Genomic DNA, 24,154 nt, shown 5'->3' with positions numbered 1-24,154 from the left:
AAAATGACACATGTTTACTGTTGCCCAAATATTTTTTGCATATAATATCACACCCAGATGTTTTCCAATGGAATACATACAAAATTAAAAATGTCCAGAAAAAAATCCCAATATCTGCGCTAATGTTTAATGAGGTGCAGTATGACTGAATTATTGCCTAACACAATTTAAATCAAATAATGTTTTTAATAAAATATAAAAAATATCAAATTACACTAAACATAGTTCACAACTTGAATCCATAATAATATTTATAAACTTTTGCTTGTATATAATTTAGGTGGCCACCTATTTTTCACATTCATATACTGATTATAGCATGCATTTAATTATATATGATAGATCTGATTTAAAACTAATAAAAAATATATATATATAGACCCCGGGATAGTATTTTCCTGTTTTTTGTATGGGAAAAAAAAGTCCACTTTGTATGCCAATATAATTTTATTAAAGTGTCTTCCACTTAGCGCAAATGCTCACGGACTTCAAAACGTTTTGTATATCACAAGTGCAGGGAGACTGGAGGGCTATTTTGTGTAGATTCCACTGCCCTCAGTACTACTACCTGCTTGTTGAATGGTAATGCAAGGTGAGGTGCCGGGAAAGAGACTAACCTATGTCCAGCAATATGTTGTCAGTCCGGTAGTGCCGCGTCTCTCACACGGCAGTGGGTGGTCTTACCTCCAGCTGATTCAGGGCATCTGTGTGTCAGGCAGAGCCGCGCGTCTCACTCGCTGCACCGCCGTCAACGGTGTTACTGCAGTTCAGCGTCCGTGTGGTATCGTTTGTATGTTCCGTGCGTCTAGCGATGTCAGCCAAAGTTGGGGCGCATATGTTGAGATGATAGTGGACTCCAAATATATCCTTTATCTCAAGGGGTGCCGGATCCCATAACGCGTTTCGCTCTAGTGTGAGCATTTTCAAAGAGTATCCATATTGCAGGCTTATTGCCCTAATATACCTGGCACCTTATTAGGATTGTAATCCTATTGGATCATGTTTATTCACACAGCTATTTCAGATGTCTAATTAGTCCGTTCTCTGTGCAGAAGATTTCTCAAGGATATACTCTAGCTAAACGAGCAATACCTCTGTATATACATTTATAAAGGCATTCCTACCAAGCATACATATATATATATATATATATATATATATATATATATATATATATATAGAAAAGTACATATATATATATATATATTTATATATATATAAATAGAAAAGTACATATCTTTATCCTGGAGAGAGTAACATGTTTAACCACATAAAAATAATTGGTACTTGTTTCCTAGCACGGCGCCCATCACATCGCATACCATACGCATATCGTAATAGGTGCTTACAATGTTAAAAGCACCCCCACGCCACTCGTACTATCAACGCCAACCTGAAGCGTGGCGAGCGCATCGAGCCCGCGAGGGGTGGCGGTACTCGTCCTCCGAACTTTTCATACCCCCACTATCCACGTCGGTGTGGAGTTGAATTTATATAGTGTGGCGAGCGCAGCGAGCCGCCGTGCCCGAAGCGTGGTGAGCGCAGCGAGCCCTGTGAGGGGACGGGGAATACATGTGAAGTAATACGTGGCCACTCGCCACGCTTCGGACTCGGTGGCTAGCCACACTATCTAAAATCAACTTCACGCCAGTACCGCAGGCAGGGGGGTTTCTGGGTATCCAGAAACCCCTCCAGGAGTCTAATCCTGAAAGCTGAGGGCCCCCTCTTTCCATGGGTACAAGAATTTTTAAAATCGGCTCTTGGGAACTGGAGATATCTGCCTTCAAAGCAGTGGTCCCCATCCAAGGCTGTTAATTGCTCTTCCCAGTCAGATATTTCAGATTCTATCTGACTTAGAGTTTTTCTGGGGGTATATTCTGAAAGCTGGGACTATACCCCTTTGATGGACACTAGTAGCTTGTCTCTACTCTTCCCAGAACCAGAGATATCAGCCTTCCAACAGCTAGTTACTGCTCCAGCTCCACAAACCTGGTATATACTCATTGGCAAATTGCTCTGCCTCCTGATCTCTTATCCCCTAGTCCTCACTACCATTTGGTAGGTGGGATTCTCTAGTTTTTAATTACATTAAAATCTAAGAAATCTATTTCCGGGAACTGGAGATATCTGAAGTCAAGCAAGGTGTCCTCCCACCAGAAAATTATGAATAATAAGCCCACTCCACTATACACCCCTCCTCTGCATATTAAACATCTTCTACCACCCTTAAAATGTATCAGGGCCCCTTCATTCAGCCCAATGCCCCCTTCTCCCACCTCATATCCCACCATCTGTGCAGGAAAGGGGTAATTAGTGCAAATTAGTGATCCAGGCCCTACATGCTGAGCGGTTGATATAATACACCCTACCACTGGAGGATCGGTAGGAGCCCCAATACATTGCTATGCCCAGGGGTCTACACTGCTGTTGACGCCCCTGTATGTATATGTATATATATATATATATATATATATTTTTTTATTATTATTATTATTATTATTATTATTATTTACAGTATATGCATTTGGTCTATCTATAATACTTTAACTGACCCCGCATATACTGGGTCACCTAAGTGTCCATCGCTGTGCTTTGCTCCACCACTCTCAAAACCCCCTTCTGAAAATCCTGCGTTTGCCCCTGCATGCCCACGTGGATAGTGGAGGTATGAAAAGGTCGGAGGACGCGTACCGCCGCCCCTCGCGGGCAAGCTGCGCTCGCCACGCTTCGGGTTGGCGTTGATAGTGGCAGTGGCGTGGGGGTGCATTTAACATTGTAAGCACCTATTAAGGTGCTTATACAATAAAAAATCGTATAGGTGGACCATTTAACATTGAAAATACCCATTAGGGTGCTTTTACAATTAAAAATCGCATCGCATTGCATTATATGCCATATACAATGGTATACAATTTTAAATTGAATACAATGCCATATGACTGAATATCGTGGGTGCCCTGCTAGGAAACAAGTACCAAATAATTTTAATTCGTTGTGTAAAAAACACATACAAAAACACAAGTATACATCTATTGAGGCTTGAACCTCCAACCTCAAATCTACACACTATGAGTTAATCCTCTAGGCTAAACGAGCAGTGCATTTGCTTGCACAGCCTAAGCAGATCATGAAACACTGGGGTATCTGGACAAAGACCTCACAGCCAAGTGATGATACAATGTCTCGATGTTTAATTGTCTTCAGGTACGAAACGTTGTGTCATCACTTGGCTGTGAGGTCTTTGTCCAGATACCTCACACATTTGAAGGCACGAGAGTGCCGCCCGTCACCCTTTATATATTTATATGGACTAAAAATACATTTTATATGTGTGTGTGTGTGTGTGTGTGTGTGTGTGTGTGTGTGTGTAAAACAAGAGAGTAAACCAGTGGTAGCCAACTCCAGTCCTCGTGAGCTACCAACAGTGTTTTCCAGGTTTCTTTAAAGAATCACAAATTAAGTAATTAACTCCACCTGTGGATCTTTTAAAATGTGTCATTGAGTAATGAACGCACCTGTGCACCTGCCGGGTGACCTGAAAAAAATGTGAACTGTTGGTAGGTCTTGAGGACTGGAGTTGGCTACCCCTGGAGTAGACCTTTGTTTGCACTTTAAATCGCAGCAGCACTCTATATATCCTCCCTGTTAGTGGAAGAAGAAGATAGCTAAAGGATAGATATATATAAAGTGCGCTTAGTGATATCCACCACCTTTCTACGCAGTTGAATGGTAGACCCATAAATTTAAAACATATAAAATGTATTTATCGGACATAGATTTCATAGTTCAGTCTTTCCAAGATGTAATGATGCCAGACGCGTTTCATCATGTATCAGTGTATGAATGACATTCAGACACTGGAGGCATATGATTTAGACAATTGGTCCAGGTCATTGGCCATTATTTGTTGGAAAAAATCTGTTTTTTTCTACATATTCTATTTTGAAATCCACTTATCCTGCTGGAAAAAGTGTTTTTCCATACATACAAAGATTACCATTAAGTGGATACACTATTTACAGTTCAGACTTAAAACCCATATTCAATGGTTTAGAAATGTATCCCCTGATGAAGTCATTTGCGTCGGTCATCAATACATCTTGAAAAAACTGAACAATGAAATCTATGTCTGATAAATACATTTTATATGTTTTAAATTGATTGGTCTAGCATTGAATTGTGTAGAAAGGTGGTGGATATCACTAAGCGCACTCTATATCTATTATATATATATATATATTTTTTTTTTTTTTTTTTTTTTTTATCGTGTTGTAAATGGTAAATATTTGTTGGATGACAATATTATGAGCATGAGTACAGTGCATGGCGTGGTGCTTTGCAATATGTTTTTCATTTTAGTGCTTTGCATTACTGGGGGAATAACTTGCTTTTTTTTCTTTTCAGTTTGCCAAAGAAAATATATTTTAGTTAATTAATTTTATTCAATAGAGTTTTGTGAAAAATACAGAGACTGTCAAAAAAAACTACATTTTGTTGTTGTGATAGGTTAAGGTGGGTAAACACTATGCGATTTTTGCTAAATAATGATATTGTTACTAATATTACTGTGCATGTCCAGTGTGTAGCAACTATATTGTTAAAGCTGCAAGCTCACGCAGGTCATTATTGACCCTAACTGTCATCTGTACATGCAATCACATCTGTCTATATTGTCAATGACTGCAACCCCAGAGTTGTCACCAGTGGTTTTGGGTCTCTGAATGTCTCTCTGCAATCTCATCTTGGATGTCTTCTCGCCAACTCAAATTCAATATTTCCAAATCGGAATTACTTATATTCCCGCCAACTAAGAACAGTTACCATCCTGATATCTCCATCGCTGTTGACAACTTGACAATCTACCATACCCCACAAGCTTGTTGCTTAGGGGTCTTCCTCGACTCTGAACTGTCCTTTCTTCCTCACATTCAATCTGTCTCCAAATCATGTTACATGCATCTAAAAAACATATCAAAAATACGACCGTATCTCACACAAGACACTACTAAATCTCTTGTCCATGCACTCATTATATCCCGCATTGATTTTTGCAATAGTTTCCTAACTGGTCTTCCCAAGAACAGACTCTCACCACTGCAATCCATTTTAAAGTCTGCTGCTAGGCTGATCTTCCTTGCAAGACACTCATCGTCTGCTGATACGATCTGCCAGTCCCGCCATTGGTTGCCTGTATCTTACCGGGTACTTGTGTATTTTGGCGGCGCCCATCGCATCGCATACCATAACGCATACGATGGTATGCGATGCAACGCAATATCGTACGATAGTGCACGATGGCATACAATTTTGAAATTGTATGCCATTGTACATGGCATACAATGCCATACGATGCGATGCGATTATACATTGTATAAGCACCCTAATGGGTGCTTATGCAATGTTAAGCACCCTAATGGGTGCTTACAACGTTAAATGCACCCCCACGCCACCCCCCCACTATAAACATGAACCCGAAGCGTGGCGAGCGCAGCGAGCCAGCGAGGGGCGGCGGTACGCGTCCTACGACCTTTTCATACCCCCACTATCCACGTCGGCGTGGAGTTGAGAATAGAATAGTGTGGCGAGCGCAGCAAGCCACCGAGCCCGAACCGCGGCGAGCGGACGCGGATACCTGTGAAGCCCGCGAAGGGACGCGTTTACCTGTGAAGGTATCCGCGTCCGCTCGCCACACTATTCTATTCTCTACTCCACGCCGACGTGGATAGTGGGGGTATGAAAAGGTCGTAGGACGCGTACCGCCGCCCCTCGCCACGCTTCAGGTTCACGTTTATAGTGGGGGGGTGGCGTGGGGGTGCATTTAACACCTTTAGGGTGCTTATACGATTTTTTATCGTATAGGGGGTCAAAATCGCGTTGCATCGCATGCCATCGGGTACATGGCATCCGATGCGATGCGATACGTTCATCGTACGACGGACATCGGGGCGCCGCCAAAATACACAAGTACCTCTTACAGTATTCAATATAAAACACTTCTACTCGCATATAAAGCTATTAACCATACTGCACCAGCATCTATCTCTTTACTTATCACAAAATATCTGCCATCTTGACCACTCCACTCTGCACAAGATCTGCGTCTCTCTTCTGCACGGATCACTAGCTCCCATTTACTATTACGGGACTTTCATCGGGCTGCTCCCACCCTATGGAATGCCCATCCAGGTTGATTTTGCCATGTAATTGATTGCCGGCTTTAAAAAAATGAGAAAACTCTCCCAAATCTCTCACTTTCGGATTCTTATGGGGCCTACACACAAAGCAAGTTGTTGGGCATTCTCTTAAATCCCCGTGCTGATTTTTTGTCTGGGTGAAAAACCTAGCATTGTCAAAAAACGAGTTAATCATCAAATTGACGCAAATTCACATGGTTTTGGTGAATTTTTGCCCAATTTTACCCATATTTACAACCGTTTTCGCCAATGCCAATTCATGCCCCAAAAATGTTGAAATGGCATCGTTGAAAATGTACTTAAAAATGGACAAAAATGCCTGTGACAAAAACGCCTGTGATTAAATACTGATAGGGGAATCTTTGCCATTTTTTTCAAGATTGAATCTTGATTCTCATGATCCTCCTGATCCACACACACACACAAACACACACCAGGGGCCAAATGTAATAGGGTGACAGTTTCAGAAAGTGAGAGATTTTGGGATAGCTTTCCCATTTTTTTAAAGCAGCAATCAATTACATGGCAAAATCAACCTGGTTTTGTAGTGTAATTGATTGCAGCTTTAAAAAAAACAAACAGAAAACTCTCCCAAAATCTCTCACTTTCTGAAACTGTCACTCCATTACATTTGGCCCCTGATCTGCATTATGGTAAGACCTATAAATGTAAACAATTTGCTAGTTTTAGGGATGGATTTGGGGCACGGCTCCCCATGGGTTGGTGTGGCTTGATTGTCTTGGGGTGGCACACCATAACATTATTTATTTTACACTAATATTATACTTTCTAGCACTTTGTTTTTTAACAATTTCTAATTTTTGCATTCTTCTTATTTAGACACTATCACCTTAATTTTTCACTTGTGTGCTGCCGTGGGGGTGACTGGCTCTTTTGCCAGTCATGAGGTAGCACACTCATTGATGTGTGTATAAACAAGCCCGGTGTCTTCTGTGGAAACTTCCCTGCAAGGAGCTCACAACATGTACATTGCTACCGGAGGCACATTTGTTTTGCTTGATTTTTTTTTTGAGGGGGGTGGGGGGGGGTGCGTCTATTTGGTCAGTCCCGAATCCACAATTTCTAGTGGCAGCCCTGTGGAGACATACACATTGATGACTAGGGGGGCAGGCATGCAGGTAGACATAAACACTGGGGCTTAAGGTGGAGTGGGCACAGATACATAAACAATGATAACTGAGTTGGAGGGGGCCCATTGGTGACTCGGGGTGGACGTGGACAATTACATACTGCAGAAGGGCATAGAAACATATACATTGGAGGTTGGGGTCAAACGGACAGTCAATCGGCACCTGGCCAATGGCAATATTTGCTAGGATAAAAAAAAACTTTGCAAGCACAGATATTCCAGAACTTGGCATGATGTGACAATGGAACTTCTGACTTCCACCCCCACCACAGGACACTGCTGGTTGTATGTTGGATGTGGGATAGTCCCAAAAAATCTTGACTGTCCCATAAAATTCAGGATAGTTGGGGGGTATGAAAAAGCATCAGAATACACAAATCTGCATATGCTTAGTTGCGTGTGTGTTTGGCAAGTTTTTTGGCATTTGCAGATCCATTTTGCATATTTTCTACAGTGGGAAACTAACTCTACATAAGAAACTTTTTATTAAGCAAACATTAAATGCATTTATTAACTGGTTTTGAATCCAATAATAGGGTGTTTCGGAATAGCTCCCATTCACTATTACAGGACTTTTATCGGGCTGCTCCCATCCTATGGAATGCCCTTCCAGGCACAATAAGACTCTCCGCTAACCTCCAAACTTTCAAGCGTTCCCTGAAAATTCACCTCTTCAGGCAAGCCTATCATATTTAAGTTCTTCACGCATAACCCTCTGAGGCACAGCTTCCCTTCTGGACTGTAACTTGGTGGGACTGCTATGCTATTACTGATGCATGTATTTGCGTTTCCCTCCTATATCCCTATAGATTGTAAGCTTGCAGCAGGGCCCTTTAACCCCCAAGTCTGTCTGTTGTTACCCAGTTTGTTTTATCACTGTCTACTATTGTAAAGCGCAACGGAATCTGCTGCGCTATATAAGAAACTGTAAATAAATAATAAATAAATGTCATGAATACAGTATCTTCCCATGTTACTGGTATGCATATTTATTGATAACGTATTTGTGAAACCACACTGTACAGTTGTCACAGAGTCTGCATTTGCTGTCTTTTCTATATCATTTAAGACTTTATTTCTAAACAATATCACAATGCATTAATGACTTACATTTAATATATTCATTAACATTTGCCATCTGATATTAAAACTAGAAGAGAAAATACTTATTTTTTGCACTGTACAAAAAAAACTGATCATGCTAAGCCTACTGAGTCAATAAGAAAACTGGTGAGTTTAAGACTTTGCGATAAGCATATTAGGAATTATGTAAATTTGCATTCTTTGCTGATTATAGCTTGAAATCCTTTGTATTTTCAAGTTGTATCGGACCCATTGTTATAACGATGCATTGAATTTTTTAAAGCTAATTTGAGAGTTCTTTTATTTACAGTATTAGTGATTTCTGTTGCTGAAATGGTACCGGTATTTTTGTCTTGTTTGAATTAAATAAATGTTCTTGTTCTTCTAAGTACATATTAAATTATTCTGCATATTTGCTCATAATCTAAAACATTGGGTACAACATCTAATCAAAAATCATGAGTATTAAGCACTTGGCATTACTTCTGTATTCCCTAGTAAATTTATAAAAATAAGTTGAGGTTTTGATTTTAAAATAACGAATAGTTTCATTCCAATTTCTTCTAATATATTTTTTTGTTTCATGACATACAGCAGTGGCTTTTATTTTTATTAGATTTAGAAAGATACCAACATCCAGGCTTCTAATAATTTCTATTGAAACCACAAGATCAAGATTATATTGTGCACAGAATTATATTATATGGACTTTTTTTCTTTATCTCCAGCACTCTTTTATTCTAACTAAATAGTTGTTTATAGAGAAATGTAAAAAATACAAACCTATTATGTTTTTAATACAAAAAATGTTCTTTAAAATGTAATGGATCAGTAAATAGTGTTTATATGAATATAAGTGATTAAACCCAGCTGGCCATAGTTGATTCCATAATTGCAGATGTAAAATGCATTAACTAATATATTTATATGCAATTGTGGATGTATGGAAAGTTGCAGCCACTACAAGATGTCAGCACCAGTAGCATTACTGTAGGTTTACGTTAGGAATTCCTCACATACAGCTATGCCTGGGTACAGGTTGAGTATCCCTTATCCAAAATACATTATCCAAATTATTCCAAAAGCCATTGAGGGGTATTCAAACCTGGGTCACGACTGTCAGAACGTCCCGACAGTCCTGACCCTGGTCGATGTCGGCCTGCTCGACTGATATTCGGCAGGCAGGATTCAATGTCTGGCCTGCCGAACAATGAAAAGGGGGCGTGACCATGAGAAACGGCCGTGGATTGTTGAGATACAGCCGTGACCTATACAATCCATGGCCATTGGGCCCAACTGCTTTTAAAGTCGGGTCCGCTCTGCCAAGATGCCTGTTCAATGCTGTCAGGAAAGACAGCATTGAATAGGCACCGGCCACTATTTCTCCCGTCGGAAATAGTGGCGGAGGATTGAATATCACCCAAAGTCGCCAGAATGTACTGGGTACATCTGTAACTGGCATTACTGGGGACATGATATATAACTGGCACTACTGGGTACATCAGTAACTGGCACTACTGGGGACATGATATGTAACTGGCGCTAAATATTTGCAAGAAAATGATTGCTTGGCAATTTGAAATTCTTTGCCTGAGATAGTACACAAACTTTGCTTCATGTTTTAAAACCTTGTTTCATGCACAAATAAAATATATTTGTGTGTATTTCATGTGTTTGCAATACCTCATTTGAATATAAAAATATTCCAAAATACTGAATAATCCATTATCCAAAATGCTTCTGGTCCTGAGCACTGTAGTGCTTTTTAATCCATTATTGATTTTTCTTTGTGGTATATTGTTCAATTGCATAGAGCTAATTAAAATTTGCAAATGTTTCCAAGGGAATATATACTTTACACTACAGATGGAATAATTTATTGGTTGTCATTGTGTCTGTGTATTGTAGACTCCTCACACTATGCTTACTGGTGCTGGAGCAAATAAATTTGCTGAAAAGATGAATGTTGAACAAATCCCCACAGAAGAATTAGTGACCGAAAACGCTACTAAGGAATGGGAACAATACCAAAGATATACACAAAGTGTCACAAGTCTTTTTAATACACAAAAGTAAGTATACATAATATAGAGAATATAAAGAGAGTAAACCAAAAATGTTGTTTATGTAGATAGAAAAGAAAAGAGGATAAGGAGAAGCAACCAATCATTTAACTAGAACATTCTATAAAATGACAGCTGCAGCTGAATTGTTTGCTGTGGGCATCATCTCTACTTTCCAACTTTAGAAAGTTTGATAAATCACCCTATAAATTCAGTATGGAAAATACATTTTGTAACAGTAGCACATACTACAATATATGTGGAAGAGTTTCACACACACACACACACACACACACACACACACACACACACACACACACACACACACACACACACACTCTCTCTCTCTCTCACACATATATTATTAAATGGTATCTGACGTTGGTTGTAAAGGTCATAAAATTATAAGTCCTGCTCAGGAACCACAAAATATGTATAGTTAGGGATCAACTTACAGTATGACCTCCTACAAATCAGCCAACTTAACAGTAGAATTTAACTGAAATAATTTCCATAAATACAAGAATATTTTGATTATATTGCAAACTTGTCTGTAAATTGCCTATATTATCAGTAGGATATAGGGAGTTCTTAAATAGTGCAAAAAAATATGCATAGGTGTTAGTGACTATACAACTGTAAAAAAAAAACCTGTACTGTACATCAGTGGTGTCAGTAGACACATCAGGTGTCAGGGGGAAGTTAGGATGCAGGTTGGAGTAAGAAGTTGCAGCAGTCTACGGTCATCCGGTCCTTTTTGAGCCGGCCCGGTACTTCCATACATCACATGCGGGATACCTCGCATGCGGTCCTTCTGCATGTGACATATTGCATGCAATCCTGTTCCTGCTTCCGGTAGCAGGTTCTACCTCTGACTTTGAATTTAAACACATCCTATTTGGCCACTTTTCAAACCGTTTCTTGTCCCACTCCGTCAAAATCAGGTGAAAAGTGGCTAAATTGGACTAGTGTATGGAGGTCTTTAGGCTTTAGGAGGGTTTAGTGAGGCAGCAGGAGGCCTGAGTAAGGCAACGGGAGGCAGCAGTAGGGCTTAGTGAGGCAGCGGAAGGTGCAAGTCGGGCGACTCAGGTGGTTTAAGTCCAGTGGGAAGGGTGTTAGGCAGCGGGCTCACTGCTGCAGGAAGAGGGGTGCTGCTGTGGATTTTGCTAATATCGCTCATAATCTGGTAAAATGGATAATCCAGCACAGTGTAAGAACCAAGGGTGCCGGATTATAATTGGTATAAATTAATAACCACATCAAAGTTTCTAGTGTTTATTTCTATTATGTGTTAATTGATTGTGATTTGATTATTACTGAGCATTGTAGCCATTGCAGGGCAATACATTATACAAAATTACTACATATATTTGCAGCTTTATATTTTATTGCATTTAAAGAGACTACATGCTATTCAAAATATGACATTTTAATGGTTAAGAAATATTTAGTTATAAATCAGTTATACAGTTATTTACCATACTGTATTAACTTTATTAAAACAAATTGATAAATGCTGTTAGTATACAGCAGCCAATAATATACGACTACTGTTTGACACAGTTTCATACAGTGAAAACCTCGATGTGATACAATTGAATACTTAATCATAAATTTGCACACACTGAGTTTTCTGAGTTTGTATTTGAAATTGAATTCTGAATTTGAAAACATACTTTGAAAAGACCAGCTGGATGCTGTTTGGTTGAATTCTCTCAGCCAATAAGCATCCAGCCGGTCTTTTCAAAGTATGTTTTCAAATTCAGAAGTTCTTCCTGCCCTGCTGCCTGGCAAATAGAGCTCCCAGCTCCCAGCTGCCACTGCCTGGATCCCCACTGCCTGGACGCCGCTTCCTGGATCCCCACTGCCCGGACGCTGCTGCTGCACATACTGTAGGTGTGTGCCAGATGTTTTTTGGATCAATATATTAAAGATTTCTGAGTTTTTAGGAAGAATGACAAGTCAGCAAAACATTAACAAACCATTACCTGCACTCCTTTCATAGTCATCCTCTACATTTATTTCGTTACTCCTCCTAGCACACACACACTTAAACACACAGTGAATCATAACAGTACTGTTAATGATGCTTCTGACACTAACTGAACCCCACTTAACTCTGCTGAGTGCGAGTGATTACATCGGCCATCCTCCGTAATCTGAGGGTTACTCAGATGACCAATGTTTACACAGATGATCCAATCCTGCACCTTCGTACATAGCAGCGGCTCATCATAACCTGGAAGAATGCATCTATTTATACAAGATGTCTAATGAGGCTTTAGCATATTTTAGTACAGCATACAAAAAAGCAGCAGATGTGAAAATGCATCCATCTCTGAATCAGATCCTGTGTTCATAGATTGCTTATTCCGGGCACCCAAAAGTATATAATGGTTTGAAAGAGAAATTACATATGCTAAAACATATTTTTAGAAGTAATTATAGCTCCTTCATAATATTTAAATCCAAATTTACTCCTTTAAACCTTTGGTACTTGTGTACTATCACGGCACCCATCGAATCGCAGACCTTAAGGCATGCGATGGTATGCGATGCTTTGTTACGCGATTGGCACCCGATGGTATACAATTTAAATATGGCAATGCCATATGCCATACAATGCGATGCGATGTTTAATTGTATAAGCACCCTAATGGGGGCTTACAATGTTAAATGCACCCCCACGCCACCCCCACTATGAACGTGAACCCGAAGCGCGGCGAGTGCAGCGGTACGCGTCCTTCGACCTTTTCATACCCCCACTATCCACGTCGGCGTGGAGTTGACTTTATATAGTGTGGCATTACTTCACAGGTATTGCACGTCCGCTCGCCACGCTTCGGGCTCGGTGGCTCACTGCGCTCGCCACACTATATAATATCAACTACACGCCGACGTGGATAGTGGGGGTGCTTATACAATTGAACATCATATAGGGGCCTTAAATGATTTTAAATCGCATCGCAGTGCATCGGGTGTATGCCATGCGATGCGATTAAAAGTTGTGCGACCAAATATCATGGGCGCCGTGCTAGTACACAAGTACCAAACCTTTTACTGCTTATAATTGCTAAATGTTACAGGTACTAGGAAAGGCTTACTTTTTAGTCTATAGAAAATGTAATTGTATAACCAAAAACAGAAAATTGAAATGCAATTAAGTGACATATGGATAGAAGATGGAGGAATACATACTGTAATTATAGAGTAACTATACTCAAAGAACATTAGGGGCCTTATTTTGATTTGGAAGTACAGTAAAAAAAAAAGTTCCTTTCTTCTGTGCAGGTTAAATATTGTCTGCTTTTGCATTTAGCCCACATATGGACAACTTTATTTGTACACAGAAATTTGGAATTCAGTTTGGACACACCACACCCAAATTTAAAACTCTTTGCACATTTTACATCTGCCTCACCTGCATTGCGACATTATTTTGCCCAGGTGTACAGTTGCTTGTTGTTGTTTTGTTTTAAATCGGAATCTGGTGTTACTATATATCAGTTGTTTTTTCTTCCAACCAGCACAAGCATTTTCAGTGTGCACATGCACCCAGCGCAGTGTTTCTAAGATGTGTCCCCCCACTTTCTGGGAATAGTGGAACCATGGTCTGCATATTCTAAATCATATTTCCTGGGCCCAGCATCATGGACCGTCCAGCGATCCTGCATAACCTGAGGTTACTCAGGTGGCCGATTCTCATGGAAGTAATTCACGCTGCATCCTCAGATGCAGATGACATAACATGCGGGAGTATTTCACTAAAGGGGCTTCCTGCTGCTTTTGCATATTTTCATGCAGAAGCTGCATTCAAAGAATATGTAAATCAGGCCCAAAGATGCAGTGGCTGTGCTAAGTGCTTCCATCTCTGAATCAAGTCCCTACTGTATTTCAGGTATTTCTAGTATAATTATTATTATTATTCTTTTAATTTATGACAATAAAGTTACTATTAGAAAAATTAAGGAAATCAATTATTCTCATAGCTATTTATTCTTATTTGTATAATCCGATTACATATTAATGTTATTACAGTACATATTAATTATTATGATTTTAGCCCAAATGGTCATTATCATGATGGGCCTAATTCAGCATGAGTTTCTAATGAGAGATTTCACAAATCGAACGATTATCAAACAATTGCGCATGTGCAGCATTCGCATTGCACATGCATGCCTGCAGATAGCGACTAAAAATGTGAATTCCTAGCATTTGCAATCCAATTGCAGGTTGACTGATAGGAAGCCAGCATTTCTGGATGTAAACATGCCGTTTTCTGGGTGTGTCTGAAATAATGCAGGCATGCCTATGTGTTTTTGGGAGGGTCTAAGATGTCAGTTCTTACTGATTCTAGACCATGTCAGTGACACTTTAGAGGAAGCCTCAGACCCAGGGCCGGCGCCACCACTAGGCAGCTCTAGGCATTTGCCTAGGGCGCCGGCCACTGGAGGGAGGTACTGAGCCGCCGAGGAGAGTATGGTACCTCTCCTCGGCGGCTCAGTACCGCAGAGGTACCATAGAAAACACACCCCTGGACACGGGGGGTGCGGGCGCCCACCGCAGTATCGCCCGCACCCTCCCCCCCCCGGACCGCGTGTAGGGATGACACGGGAGCCGGGCACCTTGCAGGCTGAGGAAGGAACTGGAAGTCACGTTCGGGAGATGCAGCAGAGGTACCCGGTGGGAGAGGAGGATGTCCGCGGGTAGCGGTGAGGTGTACGGCGGCTGGTGGAGGCTGGCTCAGCGGGAATCAGGTACCCGACACACACCCCCCCCCCCCTCCGTGCCACAGTATTATGTGTCGTCGGCCCCCGGAGCGCATGTAATGCGCGCTGAGCTGAAACCCCCCCCAACAGAGGGCAGAGAGGGAAAGGGGGGCGGGTGTAAGGGAAAATTGCCTGGGGCGCAGAGAGGGTTTGCACCGGCCCTGCTCAGACCTACTCACATTTGCTCAGACAGCAAAGACTCTTCACTGTTTCAGTATTTGCGCATGGATCTAGGAATGAACGGGGAACCCTGATAAAAGCTGGTTATCCAGGCTAATTGCAGAGCAAACATACAGATGGAGTCCCTCTCATTGAGGCTGGGGCTGGTGTTTGAATCGCTAGCCACCAGCCTCCACAATCTGCCACCAGCCTCCACAATCTGCCACCAGCCATGGGAAGGGGACGCGCGCACACGAGACGCTCTCGCACCCCGTTCCGATGGAGCTCCCCGTTGGTCCCCGCCATCTTGCCACCAGTCCCCGTTGGTGGCTGCCACCCCCTAACCCTGCCTGTTACCTGAAGCGGAGATGGGCAGGGTTTCCCCCGCCGAGCTGCCAAGTGACTGGGACGCGCATGCGTGTGAGATGCTTGCGCATCCCAGTCTGATGGAATCCCTCTCAGCCAGCGCTCGCCAGTGGGGACATTCAGGCATGCGCTGGGGCTAAATGAGAGGGTCTCCATCTGTATTAGCAGTGGTAAATTACAGCTTTTTGTAGCCCTTCCAGTTCATTATGTAATTATGTGGACACATTTCTTAATGCTTGTGTCTGAAATTGACAATTTGTCTTGAAAAAGGATTCCGTATTTAGGGAAAACAACCAAGGCTATAATATTATATTTTTAATTGGTAAACATATTTGGCATGGGATACAAGTTATGTTTGTTAAATCTGTCTTGTTAAACATTTATTTTGCATTAACTAAACATTAATAAATGCAATTTCAGAGATAAATTGGTTTATTTTAGTTAATTCAGCTAACAAGTATGGTATAATAAAAATAAGCACAGCAAGCTGGGTACATTTTCCCTTTACAAGAACACAACAATGCCATTCATATTGAGGACATAAGGAGTGAGAATTAAAGAGGACCAGCAGGTGTGCTGGGAATCATGCCAAATTCGTTTTCCAGAGGTACGGTATGTATTCATTGTCACCTTGAATATGCTGTGATAGAAGCTATTCAGAAAATATGTGAGTAACTCCATTACTGATAATATAAAATAAGATATTTCCCTATTGGGTAACAATAAAAAGTTTGGTATTTCTCCTATGTGGCAAAGTGCTAATTTGGAACCATTCATCTTATGTCTAAACTTCATTACTGATCACACTTTTGTTAGAAGTGGTCCCTTAACAAGAAATGTCTTCCTCCGATCACAGAACATTTAGAACTTAAATATTGTTGGCACGATAAAAATTATTTAAATGCAAAATTAAATGGCATTAGTCATTTGTATCATGTTGGGAAAGTATAATTCAGAATATTTTAATATGTAAATGAATTCACAATAATGTCCTCTTGTACACAAATATGTATTTATGTGCTGATTACAAAATAATCTGAGACAAATGGAAAAAATGAGGATTTATATATAGAAATATTAAGGAGATCAATGTTTAAAAAATACAATTACCCACCCGTACTGTATGTAGGAGTGTGAAACAGGGGTGTAACTATAACTTGTGGGCCCCATAAAAATATTCTGAAAGTCTCCCCTTCTACAGATAAGTGATGTTCAGGGTTACATACACAGGGGTAGAGTGGGAATACAAAGTGTCACACACACACACACACACCGTTAGAGGATACAGGGTGTCTCACACAGGGGTACCAGGTATCACACGCAGGAGTAGGGGGAATACACTGAGTCATGCACAGTCTAGGTTAGATGGGTACAGGGCATCCTCTGCACATAGGGGTGGAGTGCTACAGGGTGTCTTACCGCTTTGTGCTTCAATCTACTGTGGGTGAGCTGCAGTGTCAGATAGGGAGGCCCACAACACCAGGTACAGGCTCACATGTTGGTTGTCTCCTCTGTCGGTTTGGGCTCCAGGTAGGTGATGGCTGGCTGGAAAATGGGCCACAGTGGATGACACCATTGTTTCCCCATGACCCTTGCTGTGGCAATTTCACCTGGAGCATTCTTTGAACACGCCACACAGGTACCCTGCAGTCCATGCAGACACCCAGAGTGTCTTTAGGATGTTCCAAGTAGTGGTGCATGTGCTGGCATTGATGGCCCTGCACCGTCTGTGCAAAGTCATGCCGTAATGAGTTTAGGATGTTGGGGTGGTATAGAGCCTTTTTATAGCACTAATTGATTCTATAAAAGACTTTAACAAAATAAATAGTGATTACATACAGCATATTTTAAGCAGAGATTATTCTTGAAAACATGTTCATGTTTACAGTGAATGATTAAGGCTTAAACTACAGTAATATTTGAGTATTCTTCCTTGTGTTCTTATTATATATGTTCTATGTTTTTATTAGGATGCATGATACAGTTGGAGCAGTAGCAATTGATGCAGAGGGCAACCTTTCCTGTGCCACATCTACTGGAGGGATAACAAATAAAATGGTTGGACGTGTTGGGGACAGTCCGATTATAGGTATGATATATTAAAAAATCTAATTAATAAAATGTCACGTGCAGGAGAGAAAAAGTAGAGTAAAAGAATATACAAATATTTATTTTGTGGTTTCACTAAATAGTGAAACAACATTTAACTTGATTAAATCATGCATCTCAGGTTTATCATGGGGTAGGCTAGCATGGGGTTTGATACTTGACTGGTTTAAAGAATGTATTCACATGTTCCACCATTTTAAAGGTCTTCAGTTCAATAAGATGTTACAAAATTAGAAAGTATTTCTAAGTACAACACTATGGTCCTAATTCAGCAGTGATCGCAATCACAGAATTAGCAAACTGAGTGATTATGGAATGACTATGCCTGTACACAATTTGCATTGTGCATGTGCGGGACCAAATGGGGTTTAGTGGAGGAAACATGTAATTTTGTGGATGTGTTTATGAAAATGCAGGAATGTGATGGACACTTTTAGCCTGAATCTTGAGGAGACTAGTTGAAGCCCGAGCCTTGTGCAAATGGTTTTCGTGAATGGATCCACAAATACAGTACATTGCTATTTGCGATGCATTTGCAATTTTACAAAGGCATCTTTTCTTTGTGCCTGGGTGGCAGCTTTTTACTTGCAGAACACTGCAAATTCTCTGATTAGCGATCCGTGCAGAAATATGCTGTGTATATAATATTTGCGACAATACCAAGTACAAGATACTCAATATAAAATTATTTGCTTAGAATGTTTCTTTTCAAATGTAACATTACATTTGTAAGGGTAAACATTTATTACTGTCTCTGTTTTAAATTAAATAAGTAGTATTTTGGAAATCCGAATGTCCTTTATATGTTTCCTTAGGTTAGACCAGTGGGTCCCAATCGGTGGTACACGTACCCCTGGGGGTATGCATTCACCTGCTTGGCGGTACGTGGTGGCCTGTACTATAATTGCGGTGGTCGGGGAGGCGGGTTGCCGGTCTGCCCACTCAGCTGTATGCAGTGATTCCGTACTATCATGGCGGCAGTTAGGTAGAGGGGTTGTAATGCCGGGTTGCCGGGAAGACGGAGGCGGATCGTGAACTGGAGCCACAGCGCGTCACTTCTCCATCATCTCCTGCATCAGGGCAACTCTTACTCAGCTCCTCGGCGTCCTCTTCAGCATGGACAGTGGTGTGGGTAGTGGTGGCGGCATTAATCAAGGGGACCATTATCCTACAAGCTCAGGTTTATATATATATACACTTATATTAATATAATATATTCATTTACTTTTACTCGACATGAGGGGTCAATTATTTTTGTGCAGCTAATAGCCACCTGACAGACCACATGGCAGGGCATATCTAGATTGGACACTTGGAAATTAACCTCTCTACACCAGTCCTCCTGCACTGGTTATATGACCTTGTGTGGAGCTCCCCATTAAGCTGCTGTAATCTGCCATTCAGCTTACAATCTATATTCCCTGCCTACCATATGTTCACACACATATACATACATTATAGGGTTAAGTTTGTTGGGAGCTAATTAACCAACCAGTATATATTTGGAATGTGTCAGGAAACCAGGAGCAACCGGAGGAAACCCACACAAGCATGGTGATAATATACAAACTCCACACAGAGCCATGGTGGGAATTGAACCCCTGACCTCAGTGCTGTGAGGCAGTAATGCTAACTATTACACTGTCTGTGATGCCCCTGCATGAGTTCAGAATGATCACTACATCAGAATGAAGGGATATGGGTGGGTCCTTTCCTAACCCTAAATACAAATGTTATTTCTTGTGGAGGGACGGTTGGAGGTGATTTGACGCAAGGGGAATTCATAAACGAAAAGCCCAATCAAGGGGTAAGGGAGACAATAAAGGTTGGGAACCACTGGGTTAGACAACACATTATACTACATTTTGGTTATATTTAAGTTAGATCATTCTTCAATAAATCATAATTTACATTGAATTATATTAATGAAACAGACACAATATGTTACAAAAGGAGGAAAATGAGCATAGAACAGTGACTATTGGGCAGGATGGGAGCTGAATCCTTTGGCCATGTTGAGAAGCTCAAGATTTATGAACTGGAAATACTTTAAATGGAGCTGGAGTACAGGTGCCACATTTCTTTGGAGGCTTGTTTCAAAGGAAAACTCTCCTTATTTCCATTTCCATAATTCTATTTTGCTGGTAACAATCTATGGGAGTAGCAGATATATGAATTAATTCACATTGTATTCCCTTGTCTTGTAACAAGATCAATCTTATTGCTTTTGTCTGATACATCACTAAGAATAAATCAGCACAGGATCTTGGTGAGCTAAGACTAAAGCAATAATAAAAGCTTTCTATTATTTGGATGAAGATGCAATAATAATTATCAAAACCAACAAATTAATGAAATTCTTAACACTGAGCATTGCATTCCTCAGTAGCCATGATCACGGCAGGCGTAATCATTTTGGGGATATTATATGACCAAGTAATTTCAATGACATTATTTGATTTACCAATAAAGGATGTTGGCATAGAAGTTCAGATAGTTGGTTATTCAAGTCAACTATTACGAACTGTCTGAGAAGGTTGTTTGGACGACTATCCATATGGTCAATTTTGGTGCAAAGTGTTTGCCACTGATAAAATAAAAAAGAATAATAGTGAAAGTGCGCTTAATATCCCAGAAATGCAGCTTAACACTTTGGGGGAAATTTACTAAAATGAAATCGTGAAAAAAATTCATATTTTCATACGAAAATACGATTTTTTTGGGCGTATTTGTATTTTTGAAACAGCCGTATGCAGCTGTAGTCATTCGTATTAAGAATACGAATAGGAATTTTTGTATTCGTATTCTTAGGAAATTTCCCCCTTCATATAGTGAGTTACAACCCACATACACTCGGTGTAACTGTATATAGAATTCTGCCACCAATGTAAGTAGAGTGTAAATAAACAGTTGAAGAATTACGTTTTAAATGAGGCAAATGAATGTCATTTATTAAATCAATTTGGTAGCCTAGATTTATAAAGCCGAAAGTTCAACAATATTCTAAATGAGAATAATTTGTCTACACATCTGTCTTTCGGACTATCTATCTATCTGTATTGTCTGTCTATCTAGTATATTAAAAGACAAGAATATTTACACAGATTGCTGACATTTGGTAAAGACCGCTGGTGGCTTGTAAATACTTCAATTAAATCTTCATATTAGAAAAACTTCATTACTGCCAAAATGATTTGACTATCAATTAAGTTCTGCCAAGCATTGAAAGGATCTGGAAATACATAAAATTAAAATCCTGTCCAAAAGTAGCTTGCTTTTTTTTATTATTTCATTGCTTACTGCTACCTCAAAATATGTTCTGTAAACAGTTGCCAATGTAAATCTGGACGAGGATTGCTAGTAAATTTGCAAATGCTTTGTATCTCTTCACTATAGTTATTTGGCATTGGGTACATTTGTTACTAGAATGTTTTTTATACATATTCAAAAAGTATTGAAAAACAACATTATCATGGATTAATTTACCAAAAGAAAACTTTATTAGTCATCAGCAATATTAAAATATGCGTACAAATGTAATTGATATTTTCCATAGTTGTAATAATAAATACAAATACAAATAATAATTACTTCTGAAACTGCTGCCTGTTTATAGATGGATGCATCAGCCATGCCCATTGTTCTATGCCTTCTTTCTATAAGAGTTTTTAAAATAAATTAATATTTGTATTGTACAAGGGTTTATATATCTTATTTATTGAAAAAATATTTAACATGTTATTTTCTTGCAAGGCTCTGGGGCTTACGCAGACAATTTTAGTGGTGCTGTATCTACAACTGGACATGGAGAATCCATTATGAAAGTTACACTTGCAAGACTTGTACTTTTTAATATGCAACAAGGTAAGGGTAAAAAGTCGTTATTTCTGTAAGGACATTATATGAAATACTCATGTATTTGCATACACACAGACACATACATACATACATTCATACATATATATATATATATATATATATATATATATATATATATATATATATATACAATAAAGAAAGACGATGTCACTCCAGGTCTTAAATCTCAAACCAGCGTTTACTGATGCCTACGGCGTTTCGGGTCTGGCCCGTCTTCAGGACATAATCAGTTAACAACTTCAAAAAGTGACATATTTATACATAAGTGCAACTTACCCTGTCCGGTGCTGTCTGCTCTCACATCCGCCCGCCGGCGTGCTCTCCGTCTCCCTTCCGGATCCTCCCACCGGGGGTGACGCGGCGCCGTCCGGGGTCATGATGCTTTGACTGACAACACTGCAAAACAAACATGTGAATATTTCATTAATGTGAACATCTCCGCTCATTCATCTTTATATCTTTAAAACATATTAATACCATCATCAAATGATTGTTACTATAAAAGCGTGCTGATGTGCTGATTTATACAATGTCACTAGCCTGCTCGGCTAGTAATCAAAGAGTGATCACTAGGTGGCGCTGACTGTGCTCTCAATCTCCTCTACATTAGAGAATCTCTGGTGCGCTAACAGATCTCCTTAACTACATAAAACATACAATAATTACATTAACTATAACTCTAAAAATAATCTTAAAAATAATCTTATGCTTTCTATTCAGTGATCAGTATGCGTATTGTTGCTCATGAAAAAAACATGCGTGTATCAGGACCCCGAGTGTACACCATTATGTGCACCCGTCACTCCTGAACTATATTGTGTGTGAGGTACTCGTTGTGATAAATATCTATAATAGAGATCAGTACACTTCTGATCACTTATGTGTGGCTGCTTCCAACCTATAAGCAAAACCTAAGTGAAATAAAACTAAACACAAACATCCAAACCAAACTATAACTGTGTTGGTTGAAAGCAGACTAATTCTTAAAAACTTGTGCTATTATTACGTGTCAGTGCTCTTGTATGGCAGCAACCCTCCACTCTGTTCCGCACCCCCATATTTCTAATTCCACCTCACCTTTCCTATTTGCTCATGTTATTAGTAAGTTTTTATGTCAACACTACACTGTCCTGTTGGGGTCTCAACAATTTCTTGGGACACCCCCCAACTTTTTACTGTTGGACCGTGTGTGTTTCGTAATCTATGTTAAAGTCTGGTCAGCTTAAATTAATCTATTCCTCCTGCAACGATCAATACTGGTTCACAACAATTGTTCATGTTATAACCTCCAGAAAACATTCAAAAAGATTTCTTATTAGACAGATTCTCTTACACAAAACATTTCTTACAGAAAACATCCATAGTAAATGGCCTCATTTAACCCGTGTGGCTTCTCAGTGTCGAGCTTATGTATCCATTTACTCTCCAAGCACAGTAGCTGCCTATCCCTGTCTCCACCTCTTAAAGAGGCAGGGATGTGATCTATCATTCGATATCTTAAGGCTGCCATACCGCGCCACTGCCTGTTCGCTGGTTCCACTGATTAAAGCGGCTCTGATGGCCGTTCTATGTTGGGCCATCCTTTCTTTAAATTGTGTTACCGTCTTGCCCACGTAATGCAAACCACATGGGCAAGACAGCAAATACACCACATAGCGGGATGTACAAGTGAGGGTATGTGTGATCTTGTAGGCCCTACCCGTGTAAGGGTGCCTAAATGTATCTCCTGCCACTAGATAAGTGCAGGTGGCACACCCCAAGCACTTAAAACATCCAGCCTTCCTGGACATAAAATGCTTGGGTTTTGCCACCCCCCTTCCCGTTATGTCAGTTTTAACAAGGATGTCTTTTAAATTTGGGCCTCTCACATAACTGGGCATTAGTCGTACCCCTTGTAAGCTTTTGAGGTCCGGGTCGCTATTGACTATTGGCCATAGTGTCTTGACTCTCTTTATCATGTCTGGACTTTTGTTGGTATACTGCGTTACCCATGTGAAAGGTTGATTATCCTGTCTGCTGTCATCCATAATGTTTTGTCGCAGCAATTCTTGGCGGTTTTTTCTGCACGCTTTTTCCTTAGCTCTATTTAAATCCTCTTTCCTATATCCCCTTTCTAGGAACTTTTTGACCATTTCCTCTAATTGCATATCACGGGTGGCCGTATTGCTGTTTATTCGGCACACCCTCAAAAATTGGGAATATGGAAGGCTAAGGACAGTATGGTTAGGATGAAAGCTTTGTTTGTGCAGAATCGTGTTCCTGTCCGTAGGTTTGGAGTATAACCGTGTCTCCAACCCACCTTCTCTGACCACAATCTGCACATCCAAAAAATGTATGGTCTCCTGGCTCATAGTGTATGTTAATTTTACCGGGCTGTTA

General features: G+C 40.2%; 1 protein-coding gene across 4 annotated transcripts in view; it reads left to right on the top strand.

Moving 5' to 3' along the window:
• Positions 1–24,154, top strand: part of LOC146064137 (isoaspartyl peptidase/L-asparaginase-like) — a 100,722-nt gene that overhangs the window by 54,236 nt on the left and 22,332 nt on the right. For all 4 annotated transcript variants that reach the window (XR_014471755.1, XM_083177315.1, XM_083177316.1 and 1 more), the window contains 3 exons: positions 10,336–10,499; positions 17,758–17,876; positions 21,650–21,760. Coding sequence is in view for 3 of the 4 variants with exons in the window: in XM_083177315.1 (XP_083033441.1) it covers positions 10,336–10,499; positions 17,758–17,876; positions 21,650–21,760 (394 nt within the window). In the remaining variant the exon portion in view is untranslated. The remainder of the gene's footprint in view (positions 1–10,335; positions 10,500–17,757; positions 17,877–21,649; positions 21,761–24,154) is intronic.

The sequence above is a fragment of the Crinia signifera genome, chromosome 3 (assembly GCF_055691185.1).
Source record: "Crinia signifera chromosome 3, ASM5569118v1, whole genome shotgun sequence".
Lineage (NCBI taxonomy): Eukaryota > Metazoa > Chordata > Amphibia > Anura > Myobatrachidae > Crinia > Crinia signifera.
This window is presented reverse-complemented; position numbering and strand designations above follow the sequence as displayed.